Source organism: Procambarus clarkii, chromosome 38 (genome assembly GCF_040958095.1).
Source record: "Procambarus clarkii isolate CNS0578487 chromosome 38, FALCON_Pclarkii_2.0, whole genome shotgun sequence".
Classification (NCBI taxonomy): domain Eukaryota; kingdom Metazoa; phylum Arthropoda; class Malacostraca; order Decapoda; family Cambaridae; genus Procambarus; species Procambarus clarkii.
The window spans coordinates 11,167,270-11,181,681 of record NC_091187.1 but is presented as its reverse complement, the minus strand read 5'-3'; the positions used below and the strand labels follow the sequence as shown (position 1 = coordinate 11,181,681).

General features: G+C 43.3%; 1 protein-coding gene across 1 annotated transcript in view; it reads left to right on the top strand.

Moving 5' to 3' along the window:
• The window catches only part of LOC123771959 (unconventional myosin-XIX), a 235,655-nt gene that overhangs the window by 202,669 nt on the left and 18,574 nt on the right, over nt 1–14,412 (top strand). The window contains exons 14-15 of the mRNA XM_045764803.2: nt 6,912–7,019; nt 9,295–9,480. Of these exons, the coding sequence (XP_045620759.2) occupies nt 6,912–7,019; nt 9,295–9,480 (294 nt within the window). The remainder of the gene's footprint in view (nt 1–6,911; nt 7,020–9,294; nt 9,481–14,412) is intronic.

Here is a 14,412-nt window from a genome sequence, read left to right as displayed (position 1 = left end):
GCCACAGGAAGTCGCCTCCTTCCAGCTCTTCCATTGGCTGGTGACGTTGCTGCTCGTGGTACCACTGGAGAGATGATTCGCAGTGTGGTTTTTAGTAGTTTGGAGAGTTGGTGTGTGAAGACAAGCGCTTACATTCCCTCAAGTTTGTTACAATATAAAACATGTTTTTGAATCTAATAGGAAATATGGTCCAAGGAACTAAATATGAGGGTATGAATGAGCCAAGTGTCTTGAATATCATTATAATACAAGAAATAAGGATGCTTGCCAAGGAATTTGATGTACTGTATATTGTCACAAAATATACAAAAGTAAACCTTTTTTATTTTTCCTAAAATGATTTTCTTGATTCCTTTCTGGGGGGAGCCCCGTCGGCTCCCCGGAGCTTTACCGGCTGATATGCTAATGTCAGACTTTGGCATCAGTCATGTGTATGGAGTTCTAGGGCCTACCGGGGACCACGAGCCAGAACCTGGCCCCCTCAGAGAGGCAAGGGGAGCAATGGCCTATAGAAACCCCGTGTGGTTGGAAGCATTCTATGTCTGCCATCGACCGGGTCAAGCATCCAGAAAGGTAAGCATTCCAAAACAAACCCCTATTCTGGTGAAAATTGCTACCTAAAGCCGAACTAGTGGATAGAACTCTTCAACAGAAAACAAGGAAACTAGTATGACGTCATACGTCACCGCGCCGCTGTCTGCGCAGCTCCCCCCTCCCCGGGAGGGGGAAGGGGGAGCCCCAGACCTCCCACGCCGGCTATCCACCCTTCAGTTCTTCGGCTGATGCTATAGGCAACGGTTATGTGCTCCAGCTCCAGTGGTTGTTTCAGCACTGTACCTAGAGTGTGGTGTCTGTTTTCTAGGTGGTGCGTGAGCTGGGAGTGATTCTTCAGTACTCGGGCTGCATGCGCCTAGGGTTCCCTTCCCTAGGTGCCCTGTAAGTACTGCCCTTGGGGCTTGGGGCCATCTTCCACAAGTTCCTTGGGTCCTGCCCCTGCTTGGCCGTTTACTGCTTGGTTTTCAGCCGCTCTTTGTGTGCTCGGGTGTTCTGTCTCCCTTGTTCGCCTTAGAGTAAGGGGCAGTTTTTGCACTGGTGGGGCGAAGGGTACTGTGCAGCTTGTCTTTACCAATCATAGCGGCCGGCTCTGTTCCGCTTGGGTACGCTGTCCTCTTGCGGGGTTTTCTTTTTCTTTTTGTTTATCTACCTGGTGGGGGGTCTGCCTTCGTTCTTGCCCCTTGTGTCCCTTGTGTTCTGAGTATTTTCTGGTGGTACCCCTGCTAGGTCCCCGTGAGTGTACACGTCCCGGGGGTTCAGCTCTTAGAAAGTTGTTTGGTAGCTTTGGGTGCCGGTTAGCAGTACCCTGCCTGGGATTACCTGAGCGCGAGTCCTCTTATAGTAAACGCTCGGGACCCTGGGAAACCCCTGGGGGCGCGCGGGTTCGATGGATGTGACCCCAGAGTCCCCCCCTCGCTTCCAGCGAGTTTGAGGGTTGCTCTCACCCTTTGTCTCTGGGTGACTCTGTTTTGCCTCCGTCTGCTGCCTGTGGGGTCGGTGACACCTTCGACCCGGAGTCCTGCGAGTTTGGTTGCTCGTTGTGGCTCAGTTACCCAGTTGTGCTAACAAAGCGGGTGCGGGCAGCAGGGGCGTTGCACTTGAGCCTTGGTGGTGGCAACGTTCTCGTGGTTTCCTACCCGGGAGCCCCGGGGCTGCCCCGTTGTAGTTCGTTTTGGGACTTGGGGGTGTTGGTTGCTTCGGTTCCATCCACGCCCCCTTGTCTTTCCCCTGGATCACCCTTCCTGCCTGCATCCGGTTCCTTACCGTCTGTAGGTTCGGGGCGGGGTTTTTGATGGTGTTGAGACTCGGGCAGTCTTGGGGAATTCTCCTTCCGGGGTAGTGACGGGGGCATTTGAGCCTGTTCCTCCAGCCGTGTTGTACGAGTCTGCCAGTGGGCTCCCTTCATTAGTGTTTTCACAGCTGCCCCGGTTTTCTGGTACAGCCGGGGCTTTGGGGGAACGGCTCGGCCCCGGGGCCTGTCGTGTAGGTTCCCGGGGCTGGAAAGGGGCTGACTTGGGGGGCCTTGGCCCCGTTGGACCCCGTGGGGGTTTTTATCCCCCTCTAGGCGGGGCTTGTGGTTACGCGGAGTGGGGTTTTTCCTCCCCACTCGCCGTACGTGCTGTTGGGCGTCGGCCTCTCCCCGGGCTTGGTTCCTTGGCCTTTGAGTCGGTTGGTTCCGTCCTGTGGGTGGATGTTTCCTCCCACCCCTTTTTGGGACGGTGTTTTCGTCATGTTTCCCCGTTCAATGGGGTTCTGCGTGACTTCTGATCTCGGGTGCGCCTGCGCCTTCGTGTGCCTTCGAGACTAGTGTTGGCTTCTGTGTTCTCGAGGGTACGGGAAGGTTTTTCGCTACTTCCCGCATTATTGGAACGTCTGTCGGCTCCTCGTCCTTGTCGCCCTGTTGGGCTACTTGTCGCCCTGTTGGGCTCCTTGTCGCCCCTTTGGGCTCCTTGTCGCCCCTTTGGGCTCCTTGTCGCCCCTTTGGGCTCCTTGTCGCCCCTTTGGGCTCCTTGTCGCCCCTTTGGGCTCCTTGTCGCCCCTTTGGGCTCCTTGTCGCCCCTTTGGGCTCCTTGTCGCCCCTTTGGGCTCCTTGTCGCCCTGTTGGGCTCCTTGTCGCCCTGTTGGGCTCCTTGTCGCCCTGTTGGGCTCCTTGTCGCCCTGTTGGGCTGCTTGTCGCCCGGTTGGGTTCCTTTTTGGGCTCTTTGCTTCTTTGGCCGGTTTTATTGTTCCTGCTTCCTCTTTTGGCTACTTTTCTCGTGCAGTAGTCCTGGCTGGCGCCTTCCCGCAGGGAGGGTGTGCGGTTCGGCCAGCGTGTTATGCGCATGCGCCGTGGAGTTTGTTTTGGTCTGGGCGGTGTTTCAGTGCTGGTGTTTTGCGTCCTTTTTGCTACAGTGCTTCGCCTCTCGTTCTTCTCCCTGGCTGCGGTATGTGCCCCTTCGCGCCGGGGGTGTCCTGGTTCCCAGTTGTGGGGAGGACACCGCGGTTTTCCCTGTGTCATGGGTGTGGACCGCCTCCTTCGCCTCTCCCTGCTCTCCTGCGGGTCCGGCAGGGTCCGGCTCTGGCATCTTCACCTGGCGGTGCTCCCAGGTTCTTCTGGGCACGGTTGAATCGTGTCAAGTTCGTGCCACCATTCGCCATTCCACCATTCGCCCTCCCTCCCTCCGGTCGGCGTTTTTCGCGTGTTTTGACATCCAGCCTCAGAACTGATGGGTGGATAGCCGGCGTGGGAGGTCTGGGGCTCCCCCTTCCCCCTCCCAGGGAGGGGGGAGCTGCGCAGACAGCGGCGCGGTGACGTATGACGTCATACTAGTTTCCTTGTTTTCTGTTGAAGAGTTCTATCCGCTAGTTCAGCTTTAGGTAGCAATTTTCACCAGAATAGGGGTTTGTTTTGGAATGCTTACCTTTCTGGATGCTTGACCCGGTCGATGGCAGACATAGAATGCTTCCAACCACACGGGGTTTCTATAGGCCATTGCTCCCCTTGCCTCTCTGAGGGGGCCAGGTTCTGGCTCGTGGTCCCCGGTAGGCCCTAGAACTCCATACACATGACTGATGCCAAAGTCTGACATTAGCATATCAGCCGGTAAAGCTCCGGGGAGCCTCCGGGTCTCACCCAGAAAATGGCGTTTCATTACATTAAACGCTGGTTTTTTTAATTTATAATTAGACAAATAATATTTGTATATTTCCATAAATCAATATACTGTCTCCACTCGATCATCCGGACTATATGGGAAGGACCCCCAGCCGGATTATCACATTTTTCGGATAATGGTACTTTTTCACCTACGAGTCCAAAAGTGACCATTTCCAACTATTTTTATACTACAAACAACATAATTTGAATTGCCTTGCCACATACAATTATTAAATATTCAACTAGAAACCTCAACTTACCTTGTTGGTGTTCGTCTTCTTGATTGATGCCACACATCTTGAAGTTAAAAATTCTTAACAATTTACGTAACCTATACTAACACAACACTAAAATTAACACTTAAAATTACTGTACAGTTCATTAAGCTAAGTTAGTTTTGACTGCCAGCTGCTGAAGCCTCACTGGTTGAGGGCATTTGGGTTGCCTGTGAGGCCTCACTTGTTGAAGGTGCTTGCTTGCACCTCACTTGTTGAAGCGCTTGCATGCCCTCACTTGTTGAAAGCGCTTGCTTGCACCTCACTTGTTGAAGCGCTAGCATGCCCTCACTTGTTGAAGGCGCTTGGTTTGCCTGTGACGCCTCACTTGTTAAAGGCGCTTGCTTGCGCCTCACTTGTTGAAAGCGCTTGGCTTGCCTGTGGCGCCTCACTTGTTGAAAGCGCTTGGCTTGCCTATAATGCCTCACTTGTTGAAGGAGCTTGGCTTGCCTGTGGCGCCTCACTTGTTGAAGGCGCTTGGCTGCCTGTGACGCCTCACTGTTTGAACAACACGTAACTTGTCTTTAATTGCTAGGACAATCTTCTTCCTCTTAACACTTCCAGAACGATTGATGCTGCTACCAGACATATTCTTGGCCAAAAATGTTCAAAATTACTATGAAAATTAAGAAAGTTATTTAAAAAAATATTTCACTAATGGCGCAACACTGTGAGGCCGCACTGGTTGAGGCGTATAACTGTGACTTGTCTTTAATTGTTAGGACAACTTTCTTCCTCTTAACACCTCCAGAACGATTGATGCTGCTACCAGACATAGTCTTGGCCAAAAATGTTCAAAGTTACTATGAAAATAAAAAAGTTATTTAAAAAAATATTTCACTAATGGCGCAGCACTGTGTATAACAGGAGGGACGGATGCACATGGGTTGACCAGTGTTGGACAGGTCCACTTGGGACAGCCATAACGCGTTATGTAGGCCGCCAGGAGGAAAAAAATTCACAATATTTTTTAAGGAAACTTCAGCCTGTGCACAATGCTTTTAGGAAACTTATTTATTTGTTATTACATAATTACTAGTAGTTATTTTATTTGTTTTTGGCTATGATTAATTGTTCTAAAATTAATGGTAATTCCTGTACCCAGGTAGTCCCTCCTGACGCACCCCTCCCACCCTCCCAACACCACCCACCCACCCCACCCCCACCTACACCATGCGCCTCGAGTCTCGGGCAGACGGGATTAATACCGTATGGCCTGCCTCATGTTTTCATATACGGACAAAGGCACGATTATCTGGGGTACTGACCGGATAGTGTAATTTCTGCAGAAAACCTGCTTTAATCCGGTCCCTGTGGCTATTTTGGCCGGATATTGTGATAACTTTATCCGTTCACGATTTTGGCCGTATAAGGGCGTTTTTCGGATGTTCGAATCCCGGATAATCGCGGGGTTACAGTAGTACCTACAATGATAACTTAAGATTTTAAGATGCCTTAATTAACTATGATAGATTAAGATCGACCTGTATCACATCAGATGACTTTTTCCTCTATTGCCAACAAAAGGCTGAAGCTACAAGGTCCAAATTCCTGTTCAGGAGACCTGAGAACTTTTATCTGGCAGATATGGTTTTTGTGCTCAAAATTGAGTAGTAGCCAAAGACATGAATGAAAATCCTGATAAAAGGATTTTGTTACCATGCAAGAGCAGAGAAAAATCCACGTAACTGAAAAAAAAGTCTACACTGTGTTAGGACTGTTTTTACCACAAATACAAAATATTCTGTGATAATTTTCCTTGGCACCTGGAACAAAATTGCCTATTGCATCATAAACCCCATTTTTAAAACATGGATGACATTCAGATACAGCAGCAAAATGGTTATAGTAATTAAAAAATCCTGTGGGGTGGCAATGAATGAATGAATGCACTTGTATATTAGAAAATATCTTGGCTGTGCAATTGGATCGAACACTTATTCCCTGGACTCAATAGGCACGCGCACCACATATACCTGGGGAGATCAGGGATGCAGATTCAATATCATACAGCTTCAATATTTTCAAATACTGTATCATGTTCTGGTAAATTCATTCTGCACACTTGTGCAGTATTTATATATATTTATACGAAGTGGAAATATCCATGCTGAAGGTGAAAGAGTGTACAAATACCATGAAACTAATAGGTTTGTGTTATGATGATTGTAATTATCATAGATAAAATTTCTATGACTTTTAATCTACAAGAATAGCCAATATGTGCGCTCTGACTTGGCCCTGTAATCAGCATGGTATAGTTACCATAAATTGTACATAAAGGAAACAAATTCATCCAAGATTTCTTTAATCGATTAAAAAATGTGATTAAGCAAGAAAAATAGTCATAAAATACAATTGTATAGAGTTGATTGGTATGTATAGTGTTTATTAATTATCAGGTGACCAATATTTGTAATAGATAAATATTGACTGAAGATTGGTAGAATCTTCAGTCAAGGAAGATTGGTATCTTCTTGCACAGATTGGACTGTGCAAGAAGATCTTGCACAGTCTGTGATAGCCTGTGCAAGATTTGAAAATTATATAGAACAAAAATTAGTAATGAATCAAAAAGACTAGTGAAAATTCATTTGAAGTACAGTGTAGAATATCAGCTGTTTTAGAGCTGTTTACAGTGTTGAAACATCCAGCTTCCAGGGGATGTTTTCATTCATTTTACATATATTATGGCTACAGGATTTAAAGCTAGTTTTGTTTTTTATCTTTATTTAAATTATTTTTATTTACCAATTTTCTTTAGGCTTATTGTATATATATATACTATACAGTAATGGATAGAAATAGACTGAAGTGATGTATGAATTTACAGAGCATTAAATATAGTTTATAAATAATTGAAGTATTTTATTATATTTTTCATATTAATAGTAATGTGAAGTTTTATTACAAGGTTTTCTTAAATTACATTTTTTTATTTGCAGATGCTTAAAGAAGAGGGCTTCCTTGGCCTGGATGTACCTTATACTGATAACTCGAGCTGCGTCATGGCCCTAGATTCCCGGGTCTCGGTCTTTGCCATTCTCAACGAGGTTGGTACAAACGTGTAACAGTTCTTCTTATACAAAGAGAGAGAGCAAGTGTGTGTGTGTATGTTAAAGAGTGAGTGTGAGAGAGTACTTGCCTAGTTGTGCTTGTGGGGGTTGAGCTCTGGCTCTTTGGTCAAGTGCGTGAGAGTGAGTTTGTGTATTCACCTAGTTGTGTTTGTGAGGGTTGAGTTCTGGCTCTTTTGGCCTGCCTCTGGACTGTCTGTCAATCAATTTTTTTTTTTTTTTGCACACATACACCCAGGAAACAGTCCATAACAGCTGTCTAATTCCCAGGTACCTATTTACTGCTAGGTGAACCAGGGCATCAGGGTGAAAGAAACTGTCCATTTGTTTCCGCCTCGGCCAGGGATTGAACCTGGACCCTTAGGACCATGAATCCCGAGCGCTGTCCACTCAGCCATCAGGGCCAGTATGAGTGTGTGTGTGTGTGTCACCCTTTTTCCCCCCTCTTCTCCCTATCTCCTTCCACCCCCCTTCACCCCCATCTCCCCCCTCTTCATTTTCCATCCCTTCCCCCCATCATTTTCCTTCTCTTCCCCCACTCCCTTTCCCCCCCTGCTTGCTCCCCCTCCCCCTTCTCTCAGAAAATTCAAGAAGTCCCATTTTGTTCCTCCTTGTCTTTCTCCACTTTCACCCTCCTCCCCCTATTTTCCCCACTCTACCACTTCTCCTATAAAATGTATTATTAAAAAGCACTGAAATAACTATATAAGTGTGTACGTCCCTCAGAAAATATATTATGATGAAAAACTCTTGAGGAATCACACCAAATATTTCATACTTAGAGGAAAAATTGTAACTGAAAGATAAGGGCAGTAATCAGAGGCAGTGTATAAGAGAGGTAGTGTTACTAGCGGAATACCACAGGCTTCAGTTCGTGCACCAGTAATGTTCATCTATATAAATGCTCTACCAGTAGGAATACAGAACTGTATGCACACGTTTGCTGATAATGCCAAGCTACCAGGGAATATAAGACTTAGATAATTATCATCTAAGACTTAACATACTAAGTCAAAGTAAGAAGAAACTTTGACAAAAAGAGAGAGATCTAGGGGTGATTGAGGATAGTAGACTATCACGAGAGGACCACATAAAGGACATTGTGGGAGAAGCATATGCTACACTTTCTAATATCAAAATCACATTTACTGTAAATACAGCACATGAATTGTGAAATATTAAGGAAGTGGTTCATGACTTTTGTGAGGTTAAAATTGGAATATGTAGTACAGTAGTTGTATGAAAACCATATTCTGAAGCAGCACATCAGTAAACTGGAGGTGTAAAGGCATGCTATGACATGGCTTCTGGAACTGAAAAACAAGAGCTATGAGGAGAGGCTAGAAGCATGAAATTTAACAGAAGAAACAGAGGCCATATGGTCACTACATACAAAATAGTAACAGGAATCAACAAGACTGGCAAAAAGGAATTCTTCAAACCCAAGAATTCAAGAACCAGAGGTCAAGGGTTCAAGCAAAGTAAACAAAAGGCTGCCCCAAAATATTAGAAAGCTCTCTTTTTGTAAACAGAGTGGAAGATGGTTGGAACAAGCTAAGTGAGGTAGTGGTGGATGCCAAAACCACACAAGTAGTTTCAAAGCATCATACGACAGATTACTGGTAAGATGGGACACAAGTGTAGCTCTCATCCTTGTAACTGTACTAATGTAATTACACTTAGGTAATTACTTGACTATTAAAATCACAAGGGGAGGCTATAAAAACTAAGATTTCTTTAAGCATTTAATTTAGACCTACTCTGACCAGTCTATAGCCGTCCCATCCCCCCAGGCTATTTTCCCTGCAAATTTGGTTAAGGCTAGCCCAAGCGTCTGTTCTCCAACTTAGGACAGACACAGACAAACATTCTCTCTTTGTATAATTGATAACTTTTTGTTGGGAGTTTTTTGCTTTTATCCAACTTGATACTCTATATTTACATGCATCATGGCTCTTAATGCTAATAATGTAAGTACTGCACTGTTAAATTTGACGCTGTTGTATCATGATTACTGTACAGTATATGGTCTTATGATAAAATGTATTAAAAATGTATGTAAGAAATTAACGTTATGAGAGATTTCTGCACATATATGAATGACTGACTGACTTATTTTCAGCTGTGCATGACAATTTTTTTGTTTTTGTATATTGTAATTTGTTATTTTGATAGTTAAAATAGTTAGCTAGACTGTTAAATGGTTGGGTTTAGCATTGTGGATTTTAATAATACATAACTGCTTTTTATACAGGAGTGCCAATTAAAGCGTGATGTGAAGGAGGATGAGGCATGTGATCGAGTGTGCAAAGCGTTGGAACATACTGGCGTTGTGTGCGCACCTCTGTCACCTCGGCACACACCTGGCTTTGTCATCCATCATTATGCTGGACTTGTCAAATATGATGCAGAAGGTCTACTGCACAAGAATAAAGATGAAGTGAGTCCCAAAGAGTTATAATGCTACTGAAATTTGAGCATTAATATGTGAAATACTTTCATTCTGTATTTTATAACCCAACTTACATCCATGAAAGAAAATGGAAGTGATGCCATTTTGATTTGTTCTGGGTTCCTTGATAAGGGTCCAGGACAGACTGAAACATCACATAAGGGTCCAGGACAGACTGAAACATTACATAAGGGTCCAGGACAGACTGAAACATTACATAAGGGTCCAGGACAGACCGAAACAACATCCCATAAGGGTCCAGGACAGACCGAAACATCACATAAGGGTCCAGGATAGACCGAAACAACATCACATAAGGGTACAGGATAGACCGAAACAACATCACATAAGGGTCTAGGACAGACTGAAACATCACATAAGGGTCCAGGACAGACTGAAACAACATGACATAAATCACATAAGGGTCCAGGAGAGACCGAAACATCATCATATAAGGGTCCTGGACAGATCAAAAGGTCATCACCTTCATTTCATATGTATCTGGGTTGAGTTATTTGTTACAACCCTGTTATTTTGACTTAATCTCTGCATATTGTACTTTAATTTGTACAGTAGAAACTCTGTTTTGCATGGAAAGATTTTATGCCTTTGGTTTTATTTGAGGCACAAACTGGGATACATTTATTAGACTAGTGAGCTCATGTCTTGCTTTTCTGCTTTATTGCAACTTAATGCCAAGATTATTATTGATTTTAATACCTGTACTACCTGTTAATTTGTTTTAAATGTTTAAATACCGCTACATCTAGCTAGTCACCTCCTAACCTATACGCTGCTCCAGTCACTCTCCATGATTACCTCCTCGGCTCAAGTCACCATATGTGATTGTTTTTATAATTAATTTTGTCAGGGACAGGAAGCCTGTGTATATTTATATATATATGTGAGTTTTCGGTTGCATGTATGCCTGGGGACCATTCAGGCTTGTTTGCATATATGTGTGTGTGTGTGTGTGTGTGTAATTACCTAAGTGTAATTACCTAAGTGTAGTTACAGGATGAGAGCTACGCTCGTGGTGTCCCGTCTTCCCAGCACTCTTTGTCATATAATGCTTTGAAACTACTGACGGTCTTGGCCTCCACCACCTTCTCACTTAACTTGTTCCAACCGTCTACCACTCTATTTGCGAAGGTGAATTTTCTTATATTTCTTCGGCATCTGTGTTTAGCTAGTTTAAATCTATGACCTCTTGTTCTTGAAATTCCAGGTCTCAGGAAGTCTTCCCTGTCGATTTTATCAATTCCTGTAACTATTTTGTATGTAGTGATCATATCACCTCTTTTTCTTCTGTCTTCTAGTTTTGGCATATTTAATGCTTCTAACCTCTCCTCGTAGCTCTTGCCCTTCAGTTCTGGGAGCCACTTAGTAGCATGTCTTTGCACCTTTTCCAGTTTGTTGATGTGCTTCTTAAGATATGGGCACCACACAACAGCTGCATATTCTAGCTTTGGCCTAACAAAAGTCATGAACAATTTCTTTAGTATATCGCCATCCATGTATTTAAATGCAATTCTGAAGTTAGAAAGCATAGCATAGGCTCCTTGCACAATATTCTTTATGTGGTCCTCAGGTGATAGTTTTCTATCTAGAACCACTCCTAGATCTCTTTCTTTATCAGAATTCTTTAAAGATTTCTCACATAATATATAGGTTGTGTGGGGTCTATGTTCTCCTATTCCACATTCCATAACATGACATTTATTAACATTAAATTCCATTTGCCAAGTGGTGCTCCATATACTTATTTTGTCCAGGTCTTCTTGAAGGGCATGACAGTCATCTAAATTTCTTATCCTTCCTATTATCTTAGCATCATCAGCAAACATGTTCATATAATTCTGTATACCAACTGGTAGATCATTTATGTACACAATAAACATCACTGGTGCAAGAACTGAACCCTGTGGTACTCCACTTGTGACATTTCTCCATTCTGATACATTGCCTCTGATTACTGCCCTCATTTTTCTATCAGTCAGAAAATTTTTCATCCATGATAGAAGCTTACCTGTCACCCCTCCAATATTTTCCAGTTTCCAGAACAACCTCTTATGTGGAACTCTGTCGAAAGCCTTTTTTAGGTCCAGATAGATGCAGTCAACCCAACCATCTCTTTCCTGTAATATCTCTGTGGCTCGATCATAGAAACTGAGTAAATTCGATACACAGGATCTTCCAGATCGAAAACCATACTGTCTGTCTGATATTATATCATTTCTCTCTAGGTGTTCTACCCATTTAGTTTTGATTAGTTTTTCCAATACTTTCACTATTACACTTGTCAATGATACAGGCCTATAATTGAGGGGGTCTTCCCTGCTGCCACTTTTGTAGATTGGAACTATGTTTGCCTGTTTCCACCCGTCTACTACGATTCCTGTACACAGGGATGCCTGAAAGATCAGGTGAAGTGGAATGCTGAGCTCAGATGCACATTCTCTCAGAACCCATGGTGAAACGCCATCTGGGCCAGCTGCTTTGTTCTTACCGAGCTCCTTGAGCATTTTTTCCACTTCGTCTCTAGACACCTCTATGTGTTCTATGTTGTTCTCTGGAATTCTTATTGTATCTGGTTCCCTAAAGATTTCATTTTGTACAAACACACTTTGGAACTTTTCGTTTAGTGTTTCACACATTTCCTTTTCATCTTCCGTGAATCTATTTCCCATTTTCAACCTCTGAATATTATCCTTTACCTGCAATTTGTTGTTTATGAATTTATAGAATAGACCTGGTTCTGTTTTACATTTGTCCGCAATCCCTTTTTCAAAATTTCTTTCTGCCTCTCTCCTCACTGCCGTGTAGTTGTTTCTCGCATCTTTGTATCGCTGGTATGTTTGGGGGTTCGGCCTCTTCCTGTATTGATTCCATCTTTGTGTCTTTCGGTCTCTAGCCCTCTCGCAATTTCTATTGAACCAATCCTGTTTCCTAGTTCTGCATCTCTGTTTTGGTATAAATTTTTTTGTGCCTTTATCATATATTTCACAAAACTTGCCATACATCTCATTCACTTCCTTGCCTAGCATCAAGTCTGTCCAATTATACTCACTAACAAAATTTCTAAGGTCACCATAATGTCCTCTCCTGAAGTCTGGTTTTTCAACTGCTTCAACCTCCTTATTTTCTTCCAGCTTATAACGCATTGCATACTTTATTCCCAAAAAGACATGGTCACTTTTACCCAAGGGAGGAAGGTACTGAATGTCAAATATCTCTTCCTCCTTCCTGGTAAATATCAAATCTAGCATGGAGGGAACGTCCCCTTCCCTCATCCTCGTAGCTTGTTTAACATGTTGATACAAGAATGTTTCCAGGATGAGGTCTACAAATTTACAGGTCCAAAAATCTTCTGTTTTAGCTTCATATGCTTCCCAGTCTATGGATTTCAAGTTGAAGTCACCGACTATCAACAGTCGTGATCTATCGTTATCCGCTCTCGCTATAATCTCTCTCATTATTGTTATAAGACCTTCACGTTTACTATCTAGCTCCTCCTTTGACCATGTGCTGCTTGGCGGTGGACTATATGCATTTATCATCATTAGTTTATCATCCTCATAGCAGATCTCTAGTGCTATTATGTCAACTTCTTGTGGATTGGCAGTCATTATTTCCTTCACCTTTAGGTGTTCTTTTACCAGCACAGCAACGCCACCGCCTTTCCTAATTTTTCTGTCCCGTCTCCAAATTGAGTAGCCCCTTGGGAATATGACCTCATTTAAAATTACATCTTCAAGTTTTGTCTCCGTGAGTGCAACAATGTCTGGTGTCTGCAGCTGTATTACATCACTTAACTCCAGTATCTTCGATCTCACTCCATCTATGTTGGTGTATGCAATCTTCAGGAACTTGTTCCCCCTCTCCTTATTCTTCACTCCCCCTCTCTCTATTGATTTTGTTGGTTTGCCTTTATGTACCACTTTACTGGTTTGCCTACCCCTATCACTTTGTAGAAAAAAGAATTTATTTCTTCTTCATTCCTGCTCTCATTTAAATGTTTTGCCTCAGCGAGGTTCAGTTTCAGCTTCTCTCTATCTTCTTTTGAAAGATCTCGTCTTAACGACCACCCTTTCCCATCCTCATCCCTTTGCAATTTTCTAGCATTCCTTAGTACTTCTTCCATCTGTTTGGCACCGTTTAGGGTGATCCTCAAAGGTCGATCTTTCCCTTTTACGTACCTGCCTATTCTCCTGTAGTCGCACACATTCTCTCTGTTTGTAAGACCTTCCACGAGGCCAACAATTTTATCTACTACTTTAGCTTCTTCTACAGCTCTTTCTGACCTAGATGTTATCGCCTTTTCTTTGCAGCCAAAAATGATCAGGGACTTACTCCGATCAACTGTGTTTTGCACCAACTTCGGGTTAGATGCCAATTCTTTCCTCACTTCTAGCCTAATGTTTGTTTTATCTTGGTTGCTGCAGTGTTTGACTTCCTTTACTGCTGCTTCTATTTTTTCCTTCTCCTTGGCCACTTGTGCATAAGTGAGTTGCATATCTTTCTTGCACTGTTCTATTCCCTGTGTAACTTCCTCCATCTGTGCTGACAAAAGCTGTTTCTCCTGTTGAATTTCCTTGCCTAACCTATTGTAGTCATTTATGTTTAAATTTACTTTAACTTCTTCCAAAGCTATTTTTAAGAGTTTATTTTCTTCTTCCATGGCTTTGCAATTTGTTTCCAATTGATTCTTATCCTTGCGCAAGTCTTTCACTAAACCCTCAAGACATAAAACTTTGCTATTCAAATGGTCATTACTTTCTTTCAATTTACTAATTATTTCTACATGAGAGTTCACTATGGTATCTAAATTTACCAACTTGTTATGTAGACTACTAATATCAATGCTTTCTTCATTGAATCCCTCAAAATCAAGCTCTGTTTTGTTTTTCCCCTTGCCAG